The following is a 24432-nucleotide window of genomic DNA, read 5'->3' as shown; positions in this document are numbered from 1 at the left end:
TAGCTAGTTTGAAATAAATTTCCATTACTACAAGAAAAACAGATTATAACCACTAAAATTCACAAAATGAGGTGGGTATAAAAGACATATCAATAGCTAATCGAGTAATTCAAAGACATATCAATGGCTACTGATCGTCTTCTAACCCACCTTATTATGTACAACTAATATTAGTGACTACTGCTAGTTTGTTTTAGTGCATATAATTAGTGACTACTGCTAGTTTATTTTAGTGCATATAAATTTATGTACATTCCTTTCTTTTAGGTAGCTAGTGTTAGGTTCTACATGATCTTCGATATATTTCTCGTCAAATTCGGTCATTAACTTGCGGATTGAAGGTCGAACCATGTCCATGTCCATGTTTGCATACGCGCACAAATGTACATTGACAAGGCTTAAACTTTGGTCACCAATTAGGCTCAACAGAACGGTCCACCAAAATTGATGGATAAGGCCTGGAAACCCGCCCCCAAAATAAAGCTATATAAGGAAAGGTCTGATATCTCCATCTCCTTACTCTCAAGATTAAATTATATATACATATGAGGAAATATGGAAGTGTCTCGCCATCTCCAACTCCCGCACTTTCCCTTATATATGTGTCAAACTTTTCCACAGACAATTGAACAAGGACTGAATTAAGTGTTTGGTCATACACACACACAAACACACGCACACACACACATACAAGCTGCCTGTTACGTAAGGTGAACATATATATCCATACTGAGCCTTCATCGATCATGCTAGAGCTAGGGTTCATCATCATTTGCTCGGTCGAGGAATGCTTTTGCACAGCGAAAAGCTTTAGAATATTATTTTCTGTTGCTTGTTTCTGTTCAATTGTTTTGTTACTTTGCGTGTCATTTCATTGTTATAAAATATTAGTATTTATGATTATTTGAGTTTGCTTGTTTAGTTAGTATATGGTCTAGCCCATCCGAATTAAGGTTTCTAGGTTTTACTCTCTATACATATAGCTTAAAGTTTAGCATGAATAACAAGTTAGTCACGATGTAACCTTTTAGGTTTTTGTAGCCGTTCTGACATTTTTATCTATTAATAATAATATTATTATTTTGTAATCTTATTCGTTGCACACTCTAATATTTAACTTAGTTGGTATCAGAGTAGGTTTGATCCTTCGAGATTTAACGTGCTTTTGTTCAGTATCAGTTTGTCTTGTTGCTGTTAGTTTGAAAGGAAAAAAAAAAAGTTGTAGTCAACTCGCATGCCATCTCTGCAATTTTCATCGAAACCCTCGCGTCGTACCTGACCTGACATCATCGCACCCCATCACCATCCACCCATGTTGCCGTTGCAATCAGGAACCCAGAACCTGACCCACTGGTCCGTATTCATACCATCACCCAGATCCGATTGACCCAGGATTGCATGCCGCTGCTCATCACATCCTTGCTGCACTGCTGCACAGACGACCACCGCACAGCCGCTGTACCACAGACATTACTGCACGCATGGTAAGATGGTCACCTGATTGATACCTCCTCCGCACTTGACCCGCTTGTCGCCTGCATCCACTGCCCCACACCACCGTTGCTGCTCGATCCGAGAACACCAAACTCGGATCGAGTTCGTCCTTGCCTTCGAAAAATTTTTAGTTATGACGGGAACATGAATGGTACGTGTTTTTATGTAAATAATAAAAAATTTTATTTTTTAAATTATTAACTTTTTAACATACATATCCTAATTATATAAAGAGGTTTACAATCCGTGTGACGAAAAATTTCTCCTCGCCTTGTACTCTGCCGCAGACTATCATTGCCAAAAGAAAAAAGAAATTGGTTGAGAGTTTGGCCCACACACGAGGAAAGATTATAAAAAATAAAAAAAAAATTTAAAAAAAAAGCAAAGGAAAGAAAAAAAAAAGAAAAAGAAAAAGGAAAAGGAAAAGAAATATCTGGCTGTTTGTTTTGGCCCACACAGGCAAACTGAAAAAATTGTTAAGTTTGTTTTTAGGTCCACACGGTTGTTGGCCTGTTTGGAATTCTTTTGTGACAATTACTCGAGTATTTGGATCTATGACCATTTAAGTAACAGTATTTTATTTTTGTTTGTTCTTGCTACAATTGAGATATGGAAATCTCGTCCGTTTAGTGACGGGTTCTTTCCATACTCTCAACACTAGCCAGTCTGAAACATAATCAGTTTGCAAGCCAAAATCAACTTGCCAACAAGAATCGGTTTGCCAAGTCCAGTTCACTAGTTTGCTAGTCAAGTCCAGTCAAGTTTGCACGTCTGCCAATCCGCCTAACGAAGCCAGTTTGCATCTACTTGTTTGCAAACCCATGTCGTATACCGCCATGAGTTTGACCTGGGGGATTGGAAAATATTAGTATTTTATGATTATTTGAGTTTGCTTGTTAGTTAGTATATGGGCCTAGCCCATCCGAATTAGGGTTTCTAGGTTTTGCTCTCTATAAATATAACTTATAATTTAGCATGAATAACAAGTTAGTTACGATGTAGTCTCTTAGGGTTTTGTAGCCGTTCTGACATTCTTGTCTATTAATAATATTCTTATTATTTTGTAATATTGTTTGTTGTACACTCTGATATTCAACTTTCATGAATTGCAATGCTATCTCATATATCTTGCCTATTTGTGACAAGGTGTACAATATAAATGACAACTTGGTCATATGCATGTGAAAATCTCTCTTCATTTTTATGATGAGTTGCAATTTCATTTTTTGTTGGGAAGCTAGTAACATTCTCACTTGAACTTTTTTTGTATCTTTTTGGCTGTTCTTCTAAGGACTTGGATTGTCTGCCCTCCCATTTCGGTGCCCTCCCCGTGCCCTCCTGTTTTGTGTGGTCACGGTTAAGCCACGTTAATATTTTATATTATTTTTTTATAAAAATAATAAAACAAAAAGAAATAGTAATATAAAATGTTGACGTGGCTTAACCGTGACCACAAAAACAGGAGGGCATGGGGAGGGCACCACAATTAGAGGGCAGACAATCCAAGTCCTTCTTCTAATCATACAATGTTGTTAATGGATTGTACCGTTTTACTTTTTATATAGCACTCTTTAAAGATCAACAGTGTAAAAATTCTATATCACCCTTTTTGTTATATCTTTTTGGCTATTCTTCTTATCATGCAATGTTGTTGATGATCTGTATCATGTACTTTCTATATCACCCTTTAAAGATCAACACAGTAAAAATTTTACCAAATTAGAAATTGTTTAACGGTTCGATTAACATTGACCAAAATTCAATGTTCAAGTGAGAAGCATGGTATATCTATTTATTAGATAACCATTAGATGACAAATGATTTTATACTTAGTTAGCTTTTTGCAGAGATGACCAATTAACTAGTAATCAAGAAAATAAACAGTTCTAATAATCGTTAAAAAATGAGAAAGAAAAACGAGAAGGTCCAATAAAAAACTTTCCAGGATTCGTCTTTTTTATTTTACGACGGAAGAGAATTGAATTCTCACCCATACTGATCCGATACTCTTGCTTGATTTGGCTTAACTAACTTTAAATATGTAAGGCTTTTAAATCCTATGAAAAATTATTGGTTTCAACATTCTCCACGTTCCCTACAGAAAATTGAGTTCTTTTTCACTTTTTCAACAGACATACGCATGCCAGTGGGACATTATGATGTGCCTAATATGATATGACATAGGCACAGAATATGTACTCGTGTCTTTGCATATCTTGTTGCAATTGCCTATATTATGTGTCGAATAGAGGTCCCTACGGAGCATTTTGCCAGCAGTGTTGACACGAAACCCAGGTTACCAATTATGCAGCATGGAACCATTGGTTGCTTATCATGAACTCAACAGCATTAAAATTTTCATGTATATTTCTCTGTATTTGTGTTAACCCATATAAATGTTAGAAATTTAATAATATAAATATTAGTATTATTAATATTTAAAATATTAAATATTAAAGTGAATGAAATTAAAATTGTCATGGATGGGTTTGACCGGCAGTTTTCAAGGGTTTTGTATGTTTGAAAAGTCACAACAATTGTCCTTTTTTTTTTTGGAAACAGATGCAACTTTGAAAAAGGTTGCATCTTTGTCAGACACAGCCTTTGTGTTGCAAATGCAGTGTTGAACAAAGGGATGCATCCTTTGTGCCCTGGAAGCAGACGGAACCGTTGGTTTTGGAAAAGCAGAAACGTCCTTTGCCTTTTGGAAGCAGACACAACCTTTGAAAATGGGGCATTTCGAAGCCTATAAATAGACCACCAAGTCAAGCATTTTAGACATACTTTTGCATTCAGAAATCATATAAAAATTAGAGTAGTTTAGTGTTCAACAAAGAGAGAGTTTTAAACACTTTTGGTTCGCTGTTCTTTGTGGATTGGAGTGCTATTTCCGCAAAGAGAAAGATCGTTGTATCCTGTGAGACATTTGCCAACGCAAACCTTGAGGCACCACTGAGGGGCAATCTTGTCTTAAGGCTATAGAATCAAATTCTAGCCTCGATCTCTTAAGGTTCTTCTATTCCTTGTTCTTCTTGCATTTGTAGAGATTTTATTGTGTATTGTGGAGCCAAAAATATTCACTAGGCGACACGTGGATTTGTGAACGAAAGAGGACAAAAATACCCTTGAGGTATATCGGGATTCCTACGCGCAAGTAGTGGGTAATCATCCTCAACCAATTCAAAAATGCTGCAGAAGAGGTAACTAATTCCAAATTATCTTATTTTAGGTAATTATTTCCAAAACTTAATTTCCCTAATATATTATTTAGTTAATTAATTATCTAAATAATATATTCTTCCCATATCTCCTAAAATCATCCCTTAATTACCAATTTGAAACATCCACTCAAACCTAAAAAATGGGATAGGGCCGGCTACCCCATTCAAAGTCTATTCCATCACCTTTTTTTTTCTACCTTTTCCACCTTTCATTCCCTTTTAAATTAGCCAATCAATACCATAAATAATAAAATATCTCCTTTCATATTTAATTAGCCAATTAATTGGCTAATTAAACCTAAAATAAAACCTAAAAATCCCATAGTAACCGGCCATATTCCCTCCCATCTTTTCCCTACCTTTTTTTTTTCATTTTCCTCCACTTTATTACTCAAATAAAGCTAATCATTTAAGACCCCATTCATTTCTATTTTATTAGCCAATAAAGGGGCTAATAAAAAACCACAAATTGACTAAGAAAAGGGAAGGGTGTGGCCGGCCCTTCCTTGGTGAAAAATGGGGAAGCCTAATCCTATAAATAGGCTCCTATTCTCACCAAAAATTCATTCCAAACCTCTTGCAAAAATTCCAAAACACTCTAAACACTATTTCTCTCTAAATTTCTAACTTTGGCATCGGAGGTTCTTCGGCCAAAGCCCCCCCCCATTCATCGTGGGCGCGTGAGGCTTTTGGCCTTAACCTAAGGTGCTAGTTGTTTTGTAGGTGCAAAATCGTCCAAGATCGAAGAGGAGAAAATTTGCATCCACAAATTGGTGCTTTCGTTGAGAGTTGTAATCCATACTCGTAGAAGACTCTCGTACAAAAAGGTTTTTTCTTTATTTTCTAGTCTATTTGAATATTTTTCATACGTTCTTATTATTAGAATTTTCTACTTGCAAAGGTTCTTTGATAAAACGTATAAGAAAAATATAATGACTAGAAATTTAGAAAATTCCGCAAGTAAAAATTCTAGTATTCAAGAAATGGGACTACGGAGATCCATGAGGCAAAATGCGACAAGAAGGGGAGCGACATCATCACCACGAGCTTCCACCATGGGAACCACCGTGATGGCTACCTCGGTAGCCACCCGCGGCGAGGTCCATGGTGCCTTCACCACGGCCGCCATGGGAACCACCACGGTGGCTACTTCGGTAGCCGCTCGTGGCGAGGTCCATGGAGCCTTCACCACAGCCGCCATGGGAACCACCACGGTGGCTACTTCGGTAGCCACTCGTGGCGAGGTCCATGGAGCCTTCACCACGGCCCGAGTCGTGCCATCCAAGTTTACGTGGACCAAAGCCCAAGCCTCGCATTCACATGCACCGCGCATTGAGCAGCCTGCTCCCGTGATCCAGCATGCTCTTGTAGCCCAGCCTGCTCCAACGATCCAGCCTGCCCCCGCAGCCCAACCTGTTTTCATGGTTTCCCAAGCTGCCCAAGTCCGCCCGAGACAATCTCAACCATCCGGACCAATCATCGAGGCTGAGGCGTTTTCACCACATTTCTCTGCAGATTTGACATTCCCCAACTCAAATCTCGCACTTGGAGTCAACCACCCTTTCATTGTTCAAGGAGGTGCATTCCATCCAAGTTCTTCCAATCCGAATGGCGAACAAAACTTGTCCCGACAAGTCATAGAATTGACGAGCGCCCTTGCACAACAAACCACCTTGGTGAATCAACTTTTACAACGTACTGAGATGCATCGCGCTCACGATGAAGTTTCCCGGAGTAGAACAAGGGTAGACAAGGAGCCTTTTAAACAGCGTCCTGGAAAGCAGCCATTCAACCCATCACAAGTTGAGCATTCAGACAGTGCACACTCTCGATTGGGCCCCCGAAATAGCGTATACTCCCGTCTTAGCGCGCGGATGAGCGTGCACTCTCGGTTAGGCCCACGAGCAAGTATACATTCACGGTTGGGGCCACGCTTTGATAATCAACATGGGCAACCTTCCAGGCAAAGCATTCATTCGCGATTAGGCTCACAAGGAGTATCCTCCACATCACATCGGAGCAGGCAGCCTGACAAACGGAAGGAAACGATCGTTCAATCTGGCTCTAGTTCAACCGGTAGCCTGCAAAGAAATCCCTCGCCTGCTAGGAATCTATCTCATCCATTGCAGCCACAGCGTAGACGAGCCGAGCGAGAAGAAGAGCAGCCTAGACCGGTAGAAAAAGACCAAGGGCAGCAAAAAGCTCCGCTACCCCAACAAAAGCAAATCCAAGAAGAGGTAGAAAGGCTTTTCAATGAGCGGATGCGTGATTTTCGGCGCAACGAAATGGTTGATGAGGCACTACGGCGAGATATGACCAACATTAGCAGGTCACCTTTCGCGGATGAGATCGAGCAGGCAGAGCCTCCGCGCAAGTTTAGCATGCCACACTTCACATCTTTCACAGGAGATGGGGATCCCGAAAGACACTTGAAGCATTACCGAAATGCGATGGTCCTTTATTGGAATAATGACGCCCTTATGTGCAAAATATTCGCCACTACTTTACAAGGCGAGGCACAAGATTGGTTTCATACCTTGCCGGCACGATCCATCCTGAATTTTGATGATCTTTCCTTGGTCTTCACCAAAGAATACTCATCTTATCGATCGATCAAGAAGAAGTCCGATCACCTGTTCAACGTAAAGAAAAACCCAAAAGAGTCGCTTCGCGATTACGTGAAGAGATTCAAAGCAGAGAAGGCGAAGATCGTCGGATGCGACAACTCGATAGCAAGTGCAGCCTTCCAAAAAGGACTACCAGCAGACCACCCACTGTTTGGAGAAATGATCATGAAAGAAGACCTAACTCTAGCAGATTCCTTTGCTCTGGCAGAAAAGCATGCGCTTTGGGACGAGGCTCGACAAGCAGAAAAGGCTCCCGAACAACCTCGAAAAGAGTTGGCAGCTACTCAAAAGAAGGATGAAAAACAACCCAACAAGGGCAGGCAGGAGTTCAAGCGCAGGGACCGACCCACGACCAAAGAAGGCCCGATGACCAACAACTATTCTAAGTTCTCAATTCCGATTCATCAAATCCTTCGTGACGTCAAGAATGAACCATGGTTCAAGTTGCCGAAGCAGTCAAAAGGAGATACTTCCAAGTTGGACCACACTAAGTATTGTGCATTCCACCGAGGTCCCGGTCACACAACCAATGATTGCTACACTTGGAAGAACTACCTAGAGAAACTCGTGAAAGAAGGCAAAGTCGATAGATATTTGGACAAGCCAGCTGAGCAGCAAAAAAGGAATGCAGACGGAGATGAGGAGCCACCAACTAAGACGATTCGAATCAATGGCATTTTCGCTGAGTCCGAGCACTTAGGGGCTACTAATAACTCCAAAAAGAGGAAGATCCAGCAGGCCTTACTAATCTCACAAGTTCATGCAGTCGGTACCCAACCTGGACCTATCATTGGCTTCACGGAGCAGGATGCAGAAGGAGTCGACTTCCCACACGACGATGCATTAGTAGTATCTGTCCAACTAGCCCATGCTATAGTCGACAGGATGATGGTTGACAATGGAAGTGCGGTCAACCTACTTCAACTTTCAGTCATTCAGAAGATGGGCCTGGAAAGTACAATCATACGCCGGGCAGAGGTACTTACTGGATTCAACGGACACACCTCAACTGTCATCGGTCATATCATACTTGACGTAAAAACACCGCCAGTCGTCTCAAAGCAAACATTCACGATTGTAAGCGACCCATCTCCCTACAATGGGATTCTTGGGAGACCTTGGTTGATCAAGCTGGATGCTGTCACTTCCGTCAAGTATCAAAAAATCCGATTCCGCATCCCGGGAGGAGGAGTCGGAGAGATCAAGTCTGACCAGGCTTCATCCCGACGATGCACTGTGCAAATGTTAAAAGAAACAAAGAAAAAGACCTTTACCCCCGTAGAGGTTACCGAAGTCCAAAAGGGCAAAGAAATTGCCAAATAGCAATTACAGCAGATGGATCGAGAAGATGGCACCCAAGCAGACAGGATAGGATGGAAACCCGAAGAGGACGCCGAAGACATCATTCTTGATCCCCAGCAGCCGGAAAAGACGGCTAAAATTGGCTCACGACTAAGCCCAGACGAGAAGGAAGAACTCACAATTTTCCTTAGGAAAAACCGAGATATCTTCGCATGGTCACCATCCGACATGCCCGGTATTGATCCCAAAGTGGCCTGCCACAAGCTGCACGTCGATCCAACTGCCAAACCGGTAATTCAAAAAAGAAGACATTTCGCTCCCGAACGAGTAGCGATCATCGAGGCAGAAATCGACAAACTATTGGAGGCCGGTTTCATAGAAGAGGTAGCACACTCGGCATGGCTTGCTAATGTCGTACTAGTCATGAAGAAAGAGAAGGGCAAATGGAGGGTTTGCGTAGACTACACTGACCTCAACAAAGCATGCCCAAAAGACCATTATCCTGTCCCCCGGATTGATCTATTAGTAGATTCAACTTCTGGAAACCAGTTACTTAGTTTCTTAGACGCATACTCCGGCTACAACCAAATAGCCATGCATGAGCCCGACAAGGAGAAAACTGCGTTCGTGATAGAGCGAGGCACTTACTGCTACAAGGTCATGCCTTTTGGCCTCAAGAACGCGGGAGCCACTTACCAAAGGTTAGTAAATATGATGTTCAAAAAGCAAATTGAGGTAACCATGGAGGTCTATGTCGACGATATCATGGTAAAGGGCAAGCAGCGATCAGATCACATTCGCAATTTAGCAGAAGCTTTCAATATCCTTAGAAGGTACAAGATGAAGCTCAACCCCACCAAGTGCACGTTTGGAGTATCTTCAGGTCGATTCCTAGGGTACTTAGTAACCCAACGAGGAATTGAGGCACATCCCAAGCAAATCCAAGCAATCATAGAGATGAAATCTCCAACTACCTTGAAGGAGATCCAAAGCTTGACCGGACGAGCAGCCGCCCTCAATCGCTTCCTCTCACGATCCACCGATCGATGCAAACCCTTTTTCAAAGCTATCAAGAGGGCACAAAGAAACAAATGGGATGAAGAATGCGAAAAAGCTTTCCAAGACTTGAAGAGTTATCTCACATCACCTCCCTTACTATCCAAGCCGGAAGCAGCGGAGGATTTATATATTTATTTGGCAGTTTCCGAGGTAGCAGTGAGCTCTGCTCTCATACGAGAAGAGCTGGGGGCCCAACTGCCGGTATTCTACACTTCTAAAGCTCTTCTCGATGCAGAAACAAGATATCCGAAGATCGAAAAATTAATTTTGGCGTTAGTTGTTGCGGCTCGGAAGCTCAGACCCTACTTTCAAGCCCATACAGTCATTGTTATGACTCAATATCCCTTACGATCAATATTACATGGTCCGGACGCTTCTCAACGAGTGATGAAATGGGCATTGGAACTTGGCCAATATGGTTTAGTTTTCCAACCTCGCACAGCGATAAAGGCCCAAGCCTTGGCGGATTTCGTGGCAGAATTCACACCTAGCCTAGGCAACGCAACAGTGCGGCCCAACGACGCCCCAGAAGCAGCAGAGAGTACCTTAGCCACACTTACTCCATCCAATAAAGATTTCTGGAACTTGCATGTCGACGGTGCATCCAACTATAAAGGCTCGGGAGCAGGTGTAGTTCTTGTTACTCCAGATGGCTCAATGCTCGAGCAGGCGATCACTCTAGGTTTCAAAGCATCCAATAACGAAGCAGAGTACGAGGCTCTACTAGCGGGCCTCCGAATGGCAAAAGACTTGGCGGTGAAGAAACTCGCAATTCATTATGATTCCCAACTAATCACCAGCCAGGCTACTGGGGAATACACTGCAAAACACCCAAGGATGGCACAATACCTAGAGAAAGTACGCCAGCAGCTTGAAGCATTTCAGACTTACACTCTCACTCAAGTTCCGCGGGCAGACAATGCACATGCAGATGCACTAGCTGGTTTAGGCTCCGCCCTTGACCACCAATTCAAACGCTCTATTCCGGTGGAATATCTAGACAAGCCAAGCATAGAGATGGAGTCGATAGCCGAAGTGTCACAGGTTAGTGTAACTCCCACTTGGCAAAGTTCAATTATAGACTACTTGGTCAACGGCACATTACCCACAGAAAGATTGGAGTCAAGGAAGCTTCAAATTAAGTCGGCACGCTACTATATGTGGAATGGCATTCTCGTCCGAAGATCCTACACCGGACCACATCTCCGCTGCCTGGCACCTCCCGATGACTTGAAGGTTCTAAGCTCAATCCACGAAGACGTTTGTGGGAATCACTCTGGAGGTCGATCCTTAGCCCAAAAGGCTCTTAACGCAGGCTATTACTGGCCTACCATGCACCAAGATGCTAAGGAGTTAGTACAAAAATGCGACCGTTGCCAACGCTACAAACCAGTACCAGTACTACCCGCCAGTGAGCTACACCCGCAAACGAGTCCTTGGCCATTCATGCAGTGGGCAATCGACCTGGTAGGGCCTATGCCGCCTGCTACGGGGGGCAGATGCATGATGATCGTGGCAACCGACTATTTCACCAAATGGGTAGAAGCAGAACCCATGACAACCACGACTCAGACGGATATAGAGCGCTTTATATGGAGGAACATCATTTGCCGATTTGGCATCCCTCAATCCATCGTCACTGACAACGGTCCTCAATTTGTGGGAAAAGATTTGGCAAAGTTCTTCCAAAAATACGGCATCAAACAACACATGTCCACACCAAGATATCCTCAAGGCAATGGGCAGGCTGAAGCATCCAACAAGACGATTCTCGACTGCCTCAAGAAATCCCTCACCGACAAAAAGGGAAAATGGCCAGATGAGCTCCCTGGATGTTTATGGGCATATCGCACCACCAAAAGACGAGCAACCGGTGAAACTCCTTTCTCTTTGGCGTTTGGTTCGGAGGCAATCATACCTCCCAACATCATCGTGCCAAGCATCAACACTCTATTGCCAAACGTTGAGCGGAACAGTAAAGAAATGGCCACAGATTTAGATCTGGCAGAAGAAAGGCGCGAACAAACCATCACCCGCATCGCAGCCTACCAGCAGCAGCTCATTTCCAGCTACAACAAAAGGGCCAAGATCCGGCAGTTCCAACCTGGAGACCTAGTCCTAAGAAAAGCTTTCATCACTGCCCGCAGAGAAGGCTCGAAAAAAATGGACCCCATCTGGGAAGGTCCTTACAAGATCAACAGAGTCGGCGGCAAAGGCAGTTATACTCTTGCTACCATGAATGATAAAGAGATCGAGAAGCAATGGAACGCCTACAATTTGAGGAAATACCATGTGTGACTTCACACTATATCAAGACCCGAAGACTCGAGCATCTCAACGGTCACCACCTCGTAAACCGAGGACTATCCAATCATCATGCAGTTTTTGCAACCAAGTTATTCGCTCATTTTATTTTTCAATAAAGAATTCAAAAGTAATTTGTAATTTGGCTTTAATATATGTCTACAACAACTTATTTCTTTTTGCACTTCAAAAGAAAATTACACCCCCCAAGGGACCAACTGTGCTCTCCAAGGAGGGAGGATAAACTCAACACTCCGAATATCCAGACGTGGATGAGCTTGGCTGCCCTAGAATGACTAGGTGCATGATGGTTTGCGCCGGGATTCCTAGAAGTAGCCACAATGGTCTGTTTCAAGGCTTAGCTAGTTGAAGGATTATGGGTCTATCGGCTTAATCCGCAGGGAACCGGGCCCTAGATACGGATGGGGCACATTATGCAGCACACCCAATGGGCGGCTGCCCTGGAAACCTAAAGCTGCTACCGAGTGCACTAAGGTAGCCTACGGATTTCCAGAAGACTGCCTACGGCTTGCCCTTCGAGCAGTAGAACCACGCTAGACTTATGCAACCGCACATTATTGTGAAAGGTTAAACAAGTTAGCGTGCACACACGAAGATTTTATCCACTACCGACATGCTACGTAGTTGATAAGCTTCACCTCTGTCAAACGCAGAATAACTTATACCAAATCCTAAAGTGTTGTGATACTTGCTACACGGCCTACGGAATTGGAAAAATCCAAGGTTGAATAACCAAGTGGTTACGCGGATTCGTCTGCTTCTGTAAGTAAGGCATCCGGCTGCCAACCCTATGGTTAATAACTTTGCAGAAGTTTCTACATCAACACCTACGGTTGCATAGGCTATGTGGGCCTGTCTACTTATAGAAAAGTAGCACGCCTGCCACTGGCTTATAAGGTCTAAAGGTTAAAAAAAAATGGGAAAAGCAAAAGAAGCGAGTTTATTAAATTTTATAGCAAAATTGATAAACAACAAGCAAATACCAAAGGAGTTCAAGCAAAAGCAACAAAGGAAAGAAAAGGAAACCCTAAAAGCTACCTAGAAGACTACTCTTCGGTAGTTTGGACATCTCCCAACTGCTCGGTTGTTACACCTTCAGCAGCCTTGGTGTTCTCAGCAGCGGCATCCTCCGGACCTTTACCCTCGACTGCTCCAGCCTGGGTATCAACTCCTCCAGCTATTTCACCGATAGAAGACTCAAAGGTAAAATCGAGCAAGTCTTCTGGGGAAATAGAGAAGGTCTCGAAGTCTTTACCGGAAAACTCAAAGTCAGACGGCCGCCCATAGAGATGATCTACATAGCCCAGCTTGTAGAAATCAGATTGGTTCTGAATAAGCGAAGCCTCGAAACCATTTTTCTCACTCTTCAACTGCTCATTCTCCTCAAACAGGCAAGCACGAACTCGCTGCAACTCCTCAATTTCTTTCTTCAGATTGTCGTTGGTCTTCAAAACACCTTGAAGTTCCGACACTTGAGGCTCAAGCCTGTCAGCAACCTCTTTGAAGTGGATCGCTTGGTTGTAAGTAGCAATCAATTCTTCATCCTTTGCATAAGCAGCGGAGCGAAGTTCAGATATGGAGCGTTCAAGATCTCGAATCTGAGGTATGTAACGCTCGATTTCCTTCTCTGCACTTTCATTCTTTGTTTGGACCGCATCAAACCTAGTCTTCAAATCCATGATCTCCTGGTGAGCGGCCTCAAGCTGCTGAGAAGTGGGGTCAGAAGTATGAGATTCCTTCAAAGCAGCAAGCTCAGATTCCAATTTTTTGATTTTTTCAACCGAGGAATAAGCTTCGGCAGCCATAGTTCTTGCCATCTCTTTAGCAGCCTTGGTGTCCTCTTGGTCAAGGAACATAGACTCGGCTGCCAGAATTGTTGTTTTCTGCATCATGGCTAGCAGAGCAGTCTTCCTATACTCGGGTGTATGCTTTGCAAAAAGACTCGGACCAACAATCTCTTTGACGCCATCAACAAACTGGGCGCATACATCCATGTCTTCAAGAAGATCTGGTTTCAAAAGAGCACAAATCTTAGCAGCCTCCTCAGAAACGGCCTTGGCGGATTCTTCAAGCCTGCCTGAGCGAGCAGCTTCATTCTTATCAGCAGACGAGATGGTTGCAGCAGCGGAAAAAGCAGTATTCGGCGCCACTTTAGCAGACAGGGGCACCTTATCACTCTTCATAGTAGCAAGTCTCTTCAAGGGTAAGTCAGGTTTAGTCCCGGACGGACGTTTTGGCACAAACTTCGGTACCAAAGGCACGGAAGAACTTTTACGCTGAGCAATTTTTTCAGCAATCGAGCTAGCAGCCTTCGAAGCAATAGGCGTTACTGGCACAAATGTAGCAGTTCGTTCTTTCTCGCCCTTAGAGGAAGTCAGGTCAATCACAATCTTGGGAGCAACCGGAGAATCCCCACGAGCAGTCTTCATTTTCTTCTCAGCAGGTATCTCTTGAGCAGGCGGGGAATGTTTCTTTTTCCCACCTTCATTGGTAGTAGGCTCCACCACAGTGATAGGACGAGCCATCGCGTCTGCCTTGATCCGTTTTATTTCTTCTTCTGGGGGTAGTCCACCTTTTTCCCTACGAAGAGGACTAAGCAGCCAACGCCACTCACGATACTCGGAAGGAATACCCAGAGCGACATGCACTTTTTTCATATCTGGAGAAACCCTAGGAGTTGAGCCAAATTCCGAATCTACAAAAAAAAAAAAAAGAAAAAAAAAAAACAGAAGACAATCAGAAAATTGAAGAATGATTTGGCACTAAAGCAAAGCAGCCGAAAAGACTAAGCAGTCTGCTTACCAGATATGAAGACCGTTGATACACGCAGCTCGGGAGAAGAATCAGATTCCCATTCTCCACTTATCTCCAAAGTCTCTTTGGCCCAATCATGATCTCCTTTACTCGAATTATCAAAAAGCTTATGACGGATTCGCAGTTGTCCAACTCCATCAATACGACCTATGTAAAAGAAATACCAAAATTCGTTGGTGGTTAGTCCCAAGTCAAAGAATTGGTTCAAATTGTGGAACCCCACCATCACTCGGACCGCATTCGGGGAACATTGGGCAGGCGCACATTTCATAGAGCAAAGCACTTCTTGGAAGAAACGCGGTATAGGGAAAGTAAACCCTAACACAAAATAGTAAGGATGGAACTTGATAGTTCTCCGAGTTCCACTGCATGGTTCTCGGCTGCTACCATCTTTAACTCGTCTCACACGCACTCCCGACGGAATGGCATGCCAATACGTTTCAAGAAAATCTCTAAACAAATTGTCGGAGCTAATCTTGATGTGAGCAGCTTTGAAGTAGCCAATCTTGCTCAAAGACCCGCCTTGACGGTACAGCGGGGGCACACCATCATCATTCTTACGGCTCGAGGAAGACATGCTTGAAAATTCTACAAAAGTACAAGGAAGATTTGTTAGAGAGTTGTTAAAAAAAAAAAAAAAGAAAAAAAAAAGAAAAGAAACAGCTCTCGGCAGCAAAAAAAAAAAAAAAAAAAAAAGAAATAGCTCTCGGCAGCAAAAAAAAAAAAAAAAAAAAAAAAAAAAAAGAATTAGGCTTAAAGCCGCAGGACCAGCAAACCTGCCAGGCCCCACGGCCTGGCTTGCTTCAACGGCCAGCAAGAAAAAAAATATATATTTTCATGGCATTACCATGCCATGGTTCACCAGATCAACCTATAACAAGTCTCTGATTCCCATCAGGCCAAGAATCAAGATCCAAAGATTCCAGAAAATCAAGAAGACAAGAAAAATAATTTTTTCTTACCTGGAAGCAACGAAGAGCGATCCTTTACACGGGCAAGACGTAGAAGATTGCTAGAGGAGGGGGAACAAATATCCTCTAAGCTCTCTTTTTCTCTTGTAAGGATGAATAAGTTTCACTCAAAAAGTTGATTTAACAATCCACTTAAGGTGGACTTAAATAAGCTTTGGGGAAATTTATTTCCTTTTCCTAGAAGGATTTAATTTCCTATTGAAAGAAAGAATCAACAACAAAATAGGAAACAGTTCAGAATTTCCTAAAGCAAAAAAATCTCTACACCTATTGCCCTTTTCTGCAAACAGCTCAACAGGTGTGGGGGCATTTGTGGAGCCAAAAATATTCACTAGGCGACACGTGGATTTGTGAACGAAAGAGGACAAAAATACCCTTGAGGTATATCGGGATTCCTACGCGCAAGTAGTGGGTAATCATCCTCAACCAATTCAAAAATGCTGCAGAAGAGGTAACTAATTCCAAATTATCTTATTTTAGGTAATTATTTCCAAAACTTAATTTCCCTAATATATTATTTAGTTAATTAATTATCTAAATAATATATTCTTCCCATATCTCCTAAAATCATCCCTTAATTACCAATTTGAAACATCCACTCAAACCTAAAAAATGGGATAGGGCCGGCTACCCCATTCAAAGTCTATTCCATCACCTTTTTTTTTCTACCTTTTCCACCTTTCATTCCCTTTTAAATTAGCCAATCAATACCATAAATAATAAAATATCTCCTTTCATATTTAATTAGCCAATTAATTGGCTAATTAAACCTAAAATAAAACCTAAAAATCCCATAGTAACCGGCCATATTCCCTCCCATCTTTTCCCTACCTTTTTTTTTATTTTCCTCCACTTTATTACTCAAATAAAGCTAATCATTTAAGACCCCATTCATTTCTATTTTATTAGCCAATAAAGGGGCTAATAAAAAACCACAAATTGACTAAGAAAAGGGAAGGGTGTGGCCGGCCCTTCCTTGGTGAAAAATGGGGAAGCCTAATCCTATAAATAGGCTCCTATTCTCACCAAAAATTCATTCCAAACCTCTTGCAAAAATTCCAAAACACTCTAAACACTATTTCTCTCTAAATTTCTAACTTTGGCATCGGAGGTTCTTCGGCCAAAGCCCCCCCCATTCATCGTGGGCGCGTGAGGCTTTTGGCCTTAACCTAAGGTGCTAGTTGTTTTGTAGGTGCAAAATCGTCCAAGATCGAAGAGGAGAAAATTTGCATCCACATGTATTATTTAATAATTTATAATAAAATATATAGCAAATTTTCTATAACTTTTACCAACAACTTAAGACAAGATTTGAATTTTGTATGTTCTTTCTTGCATCCAATATTGTTGTGCATATTGATTACAATAGTGCTGCCTATATATTAATTGATTATTCAAAGATATATATTGTGAAGCAGTACATTTGCATTATAGTACTGATTGGTATTTGCATTTATAAATGAAGCATGATTCATGATGATTATGATGGTAATTTCGATGCATGCTCATAAATTAATATGATTAATTACTTAGTTCTTTGTTTGTTTGACAAACCAATTTTAGATATAGCAAATAAACCTTAATTTTTCAAACAATATCTTCCAGTTTTGTTAAATTATTATATTTTATTAGCCAAGTTTATTTAAATAATCTTGTGGGTTACAGTGTTAAGAAACTAAAGTCTATTTGCTTCATAATACTTCGTTGCTTTTACTTTAAGTATAATATATTGAATTGTGTGATTTTCTCTCTTAAGGGAAAATGGTTGATACTAGTAATTCTTCTACTAAATTGGGTAGCATGTCAATTGCGAGTGTTATGCCCGTGGTGATCCCATCTTCCACCAATCATGGTGAGAAGCCTGAAAAGTTCAATGGGACAGACTTCAAGAGGTGGCAACAGAAAATGTTATTTTACCTCACCACTCTGAACTTGGCAAAGTTTCTTACTGAAGATGCGCCTGTGTCTGGAACTACCGCAGAAGAAGTGGCTGCAGTAGATGCATGGAACCATTCTGATTTTCTTTGCAAGAATTACATCCTCAATGCATTAGATAATGCACTATACAATGTGTTTAGTCCAATTAAAAATGCAAAAGCCTTATGGAATTCTCTTGACAAGAAATATAAAACTGAAGATGCTGGCATGAAGAAATTCGTGGTCGGTCGATTTCTTGACTACAAGATGACAGATTCCAAGAAGGTTATCAATCAAGTCCAAGAGCTACAACTTATTCTTCATGAAATACATGCTGAAGGGATGTCGCTAAGTGAGACCTTTCAAGTGGCTGCAGTAATTGAAAAATTACCTCCTGCTTGGAAAGATTTCAAAAATTATCTCAAGCATAAGCGCAAAGAGATGGGACTTGAGGATTTAATCGTAAGATTAAGAATTGAGGAGGATAATCGTTGCTCTGAAAAGAAGTCTAACAATCAACTTATGCAAGCCAAGGCACACATTGTGGAGGGTGGATCAAAGAATAACAAAAAGAGGAAGCATTCTGGTGAAAGCTTAAGCCAAGGGAATTCTAAGAAGTTCAAAGGCAAGTGCTTTGTTTGCAACAAGACAGGACACCGTGTTAGCGAATGTCGAAACCGCAAAGGCCAAGACAATTCGAAATGGAAGAATAATGAGGTACACATAACCGAGGAAGAGAGGTTGTCTAATGAGATCGCTGACATAAATCTTGCGGCCGTGGTATCTGAAGTCAACATGGTGGGAAACACTAAGGAATGGTGGGTTGACACTGGGGCTACTCGCCACATTTGCTCTGATAGAAAAATGTTTACCACCTATCAAGAAGTTACTCACGGAGAGCAACTGTTCATGGGGAATTCTTCTACATCCAAGGTTCAAGGCCTAGGAAAGATAATTATAAAGATGACTTCTGGAAAGGAACTTACTCTTAACGATGTCCTTCATGTGCCTGATATCAGAAAGAACTTAGTCTCCGGACCATTGTTGAGCAAAAATGGTTTCCATTTGGTTTTTGAGTCTGATAAGTTTGTACTAACAAAGAGTGGAATGTATGTTGGGAAAGGATATCTCAGTGATGGTCTTTTCAAATTAAATGTAATGACTGTTGTACCCAAAATTATCAATAAAGTTAATTCTTCTGTTTATATTGTGGAATCGCCAAATATATGGCATGGGAGGTTAGGACATGTGAATTATGATACTATACGTAGGCTAATTAACATGGACCTATTACCTAAGTTTCATATTGATATAAGTCATAAATGTGAAACTTGTGTGGAAGCAAAGTCAACTAAAGCACCATTTCACTCTGTTGAAAGAAGTACGGAATCTCTAGAATTAATTCATAGTGATATTTGTGATCTAAAGTTTGTGCAAACTAGAGGAGGCAAAAAATATTTTATTACTTTCATAGACGATTGCACAAGGTACTGCTATGTGTATTTGCTAAGAAGCAAAGATGAAGCCTTAGAAGCATTCATAAATTATAAGAACGAAGTTGAGAATCAACTTAGCAAAAAGATAAAGGTTATAAGAAGCGATAGGGGAGGTGAATATGTTGCACCCTTTTCTGAATTTTGTACTCAGCATGTGATTATTCACCAAACTACTGCTCCTTATTCACCTCAACAAAATGGAGTTGCTGAACGCAAAAATCGTACATTGAAAGAAATGATGAACACTATGTTGATAAGTTCTGGGGCAGCTCAGAATTTGTGGGGAGAAGCATTGCTTTCTGCAAACCACAAGCTCAACAAATTACTTCATAAGAAGTTAGATAAAACACCTTATGAATTATGGAAAGGCAAAAAGCTTTCTTATAAATTTCTCAAAGTTTGGGGGTGTTTAGCTAAGGCAATGGTCCCTGATCCTAAGAAGATTAAAATAGGACCTAAAACCATTGATTGTGTTTTCATTGGTTATGCCATAAATAGTGGTGCATATCGATTTCTTGTACATAAATCGGATAATCCCGAAGTACATGTTAATACAATATTTGAATCAAGGAATGCTACATTCTTTGAAAACGTATTTCCATGGCAAATTGCACAAGAACAAAGTTCTTTGAAAAGAATTTATGATGACTTTAGTAGCAGTCATAAAGAAAGTAATGATAATTCTGTAGAACGAGAACATGTACAAGATATTGAACCAAGACGTAGTAAGAGGGCTAAGACATCAACGTCTTTTGGACCTAATTTTCTTACTTACTTATTAGAAAATGAGCCTCAAACGTATAAGGAAGCTGTATCCTCTCCAGAAGCTCCATTTTGGAAAGAGGCTATTAATGCTGAAATTGAATCCATCATGCAAAATCATACATGGGAATTGGTGGATCTTCCTCCTGGAAACAAACCTTTAGGTTATAAATGGATTTTCAAAAAGAAGATGAAAGCAGATGGATCTATTGACAAGTACAAGGCAAGACTTGTCGCCAAAGGTTATAAGCAAAAAGAAGGCTTAGACTATTTTGATACATATTCGCCAATCACGAGGATAACATCCATCTGCATGTTGATTGCTATTGCAGCAATTCATAATCTTGAGATTCATCAAATGGATGTCAAGACTGCTTTTCTAAATGGTGATTTGGACGAGGAAATTTATATGGAACAACCTGAAGGTTTCATAGTGCATGGCCAAGTGAGAAAGGTATGTAGACTTGTTAAATCACTTTATGGTTTAAAACAAGCACCTAAGCAATGGCACCATAAGTTTGACACTACAATGTTGTCAAATGGATTTAAAATAAATGAGTGTGACAAATGTGTTTACACTAAAAGCACACAAGAGGGATATGTCATTGTGTGTCTATATGTCGATGATATGCTAATTATTGGTAGTAATCATGAGATTATTAAATCTACCAAAAGAATGTTGGCTAATAAGTTTGATATGAAAGATATGGGAGTTGCAGATGTTATACTAGGAATCAAGATTTCTAGAACGTCTGAAGGACTAACTTTATCTCAATCACATTATATTGAGAAAATACTTACAAAATTTAATAATTATGTAAATAGTCCTACAAAAACACCATATGATGTTAATTTGCATTTATCAAAGAATATTGGTCAATGTATATCTCAAAGCGAATATGCACAAATAATTGGTAGTCTAATGTACATTACAAATTGTACACGTCCAGACATTGCATATTCAGTTAACAGATTGAGTAGATACACGAGTAATCCTGGAAAGGATCATTGGAAGGCAATTGCAAGGGTTCTTGGTTATTTGAAAATTACGCAGAACTATGGATTGCACTTCACAAGATATCCAGCAGTACTTGAAGGCTATTGTGATGCTAACTAGATATCCGATACACAAGACTCGAAGTCCACGAGTGGATATGTGTTTACTCTGGGAGGCGGAGCCATCTCATGGAAATCCTTTAAACAAACGTGTATAGCTAGATCCACTATGGAATCTGAGTTCATTGCATTAGACAAAGCAGGAGAAGAAGCTGAATGGCTTTGTAATTTCTTAGAGGATATTCCCAATTGGCTGAAACCGGTGCCCGCCATATGTATACATTGTGATAGCCAATCAGCGATTGGAAAGGCACAAAATCACATGTATAACGGTAAGTCTCCACACATACGTCGTAGACATAATACCGTTAGGCAACTTCTCTCAAGTGGTATAATTATCATTGATTACATAAGGTCAAAAGAAAATATAGCGGATCCGTTTACTAAAGGTTTGACTAGAGAGCAAGTTTATAAATCATCGAGGGGAATGAGTTTAAAGCCTATGTCTTAAGAATCGCCATAATGGCAACCCAACCTAGCTGACTGGAGATCCCAAGATCTAGGTTCAAAGGGACAACCGAATTGTGGATGATTCAATGGGAGCACTGCAGAGATAATCTCCTACCCATGTCCTATGATGAAACAGTGCTATCTGCATCGTGTTTAGGATAAGCTTTGCTTTTAATGATTCCTATACTTGGATATAACAAGTGGGGTATTGTGCAGGATACTCTTAATGGGCTATCACCTACATGAGTGTGAAAAGTGGCCGTTTCTATGAGAATTACGAGGCTGAATTCTCTAAAGCACTCAGGATTACCGGGAATTGTTCAAGGCCAAAAATGAACACAACCGTAGAACTATATGTGTTCGGAGGAATACCGTGTGAATATTATTGTCTTGATTTACATCAATGGCTGAGCAGTTCAAGACATCGCGTTCACTGATTAGCTAGTAAATCCGATAATATTTCACTAAGGAAGGTTCAAAGCCAAAAGCTACCTCTCCCCATACGATATTTGTCCAATTAAACTCTCTCAAGTGTCTGCATCTTCATTTGCATTATTTTTTAGTAATTTTCATTCATGTGGGGATTGTTAGAAATTTAATAATATAAATATTAGTATTATTAATATTTAAAATATTAAATATTAAAGTGAATGAAAATTAAAATTGTCATGGATGGGTTTGACCGGCAGTTTTCAAGGGTTTTGTATGTTTGAAAAGTCACAACAATTGTCCTTTTTTTTTTTGAAACAGATGCAACTTTGAAAAAGGTTGCATCTTTGTCAGACACAGCCTTTGTGTTGCAAATGCAGTGTTGAACAAAGGGATGCATCCTTTGTGCCTTGGAAGCAGACGGAACCGTTGGTTTTGGAAAAGCAGAAACGTCCTTTGCCTTTTGGAAGCAGACACAACCTTTGAAAATGGGGCATTTCGAAGCCTATAAATAGACCACCAAGTCAAGCATTTTAGACATACTTTTGCATTCAGAAATCATATAAAAATTAGAGTAGTTTAGTTTTCAACAAAGAGAGAGTTTTAAACACTTTTGGTTCGCTGTTCTTTGTGGATTGGAGTGCTATTTCCGCAAAGAGAAAGATCGTTGTATCCTGGGAGACATTTGCCAACGCAAACCTTGAGGCACCACTGAGGGGCAATCTTGTCTTAAGGCTATAGAATCAAATTCTAGCCTCGATCTCTTAAGGTTCTTCTATTCCTTGTTCTTCTTGCATTTGTAGAGATTTTATTGTGTATTATTTAATAATTTATAATAAAATATATAGCAAATTTTCTATAACTTTTACCAACAATAAATGGTTATGACAAATCAAATTACAACTTCATCCTTCTTCTTCTAATATTACTTTCTTCTATCGTCCATGTTTTCTACCCTCCACAGATCTACAAATCATAATAATTATTGACATACGTCGGCATAAGCTTCGGAAAATGTCTATAATAGAATCAGCAGTGCCCATTAGGTGTTCAAAGAACTGTCCCAGTGAAGGTTTTTTTAGTCGATCATTTATTCCATTATTTAAAATTCTCTGCAATTATGGGTCAAAATTTCCCAGAGACAATAATTGAACCTCCTAGTGTTCCTTCCCTTTGAACAGAAGGGAACTCTCATATGTTCGACTAATTATATAAGTTGCTGAAATATAGCTAGGGCTAACAAGATAGGCTAAATAGTAATATCATTTCTAGACAAAACGTATGTTATATCATGTATTTAATAAGGTTATTTGGGATTGTTTTTTTCTAGAAAGTAATTCTGTTAGAAGTGTTTTAATTATAAATACATTTGAAATTCTTATTAAAAATTCAAGTGCTTCCAGCTAGAAATGCAGCCAAAATCACTTCTAAGTATTTATGTCATCAAACACAGTCAGAAGCTTTTTTTGGTTGTCATAAAGCGTTTTTAGCCTTTTTAGAAGCAAAATGTAGTTTTAATTTTTGTTGTTTTGATACTTTGTATATGTATATCGCCTACAAATCTTATATTTATGGAACAAGAACCACATGTATTACATACATATACGTCCCTTAATCTTGCCTACCTGTGGACAAGGTAAGAAAATCTTTGTTTCGGTTCTGTTGAATCCAAGCACGCATGCCATCCCTCATTGACATCGATATAGAAGGCTTCTTGGTTTCAACTTTATATTCAACCCTTTTACTTCAATTAAAAAATAGATTTCCTTATATTACGATTAAACTCGCTTTCGTTGATTAGTGATTGTGTTGATTCTCCACACGTTATATATATATATATATATATATATGCAAGTGTATCTTAAATCGTGGCTGGCATATATTTATCCATATGACTCTTGGACACGCCATGGGGTTAAGGACATAACCCTTTAGAAATTTAAGATTATTATCCAATGCATGCATCATGCAGCATACATCTCTATCTATGTTAAGTCTTCGCACAGATTTTGAAGCTAAAACCCATCTATATGAGTCTTGAACACCCCTTATGGTGGGTCTGTAGGATGAACTTGATGCGTGGTTAGTATGCCTTAGAACGGGTTGATTGTTTGTTTTTTCATACTTCGTTAGAGTTCGAATATTTTTAAGTTAAACCACAAGTTTAGGTGCGATTGGCAAATTGCCATATTCAGTTAGCAGATTCCCTGATGCCTTTTTGGCGGAGGTTCGAAACCAGCTGAGAGCAGGTTGTGGCCATAACCATTGTTCCCAATTAGGAGCCTAAATTTTAGGCTAAAGAGTTGGGAGAAAAAAGTCTAAAAGTTTGAGCTACTAATTAACAAATTTCAACATTGAGTTGGATAAGAGTGAAGAATTTAATACATTAATTCAAAGACATAGACAAAAGGGTTGTCACTTAAGACAGAAACTCAGGTAAGAAACAATT

General features: G+C 40.3%; 1 protein-coding gene across 1 annotated transcript; it reads left to right on the top strand.

Moving 5' to 3' along the window:
* Positions 1–7501: 7501 nt before the first annotated feature.
* Positions 7502–8665, top strand: LOC126584493 (uncharacterized). Its single transcript, XM_050248852.1, has one exon. The coding sequence runs from the start codon at positions 7502–7504 to the stop codon at positions 8663–8665; it is 1164 nt and encodes a 387-aa protein (XP_050104809.1).
* Positions 8666–24432: the final 15767 nt, after the last annotated feature.

This window comes from Malus sylvestris, chromosome 10, assembly GCF_916048215.2.
Source record: "Malus sylvestris chromosome 10, drMalSylv7.2, whole genome shotgun sequence".
NCBI classification, from domain to species: Eukaryota; Viridiplantae; Streptophyta; class Magnoliopsida; order Rosales; family Rosaceae; genus Malus; species Malus sylvestris.
This window is presented reverse-complemented; position numbering and strand designations above follow the sequence as displayed.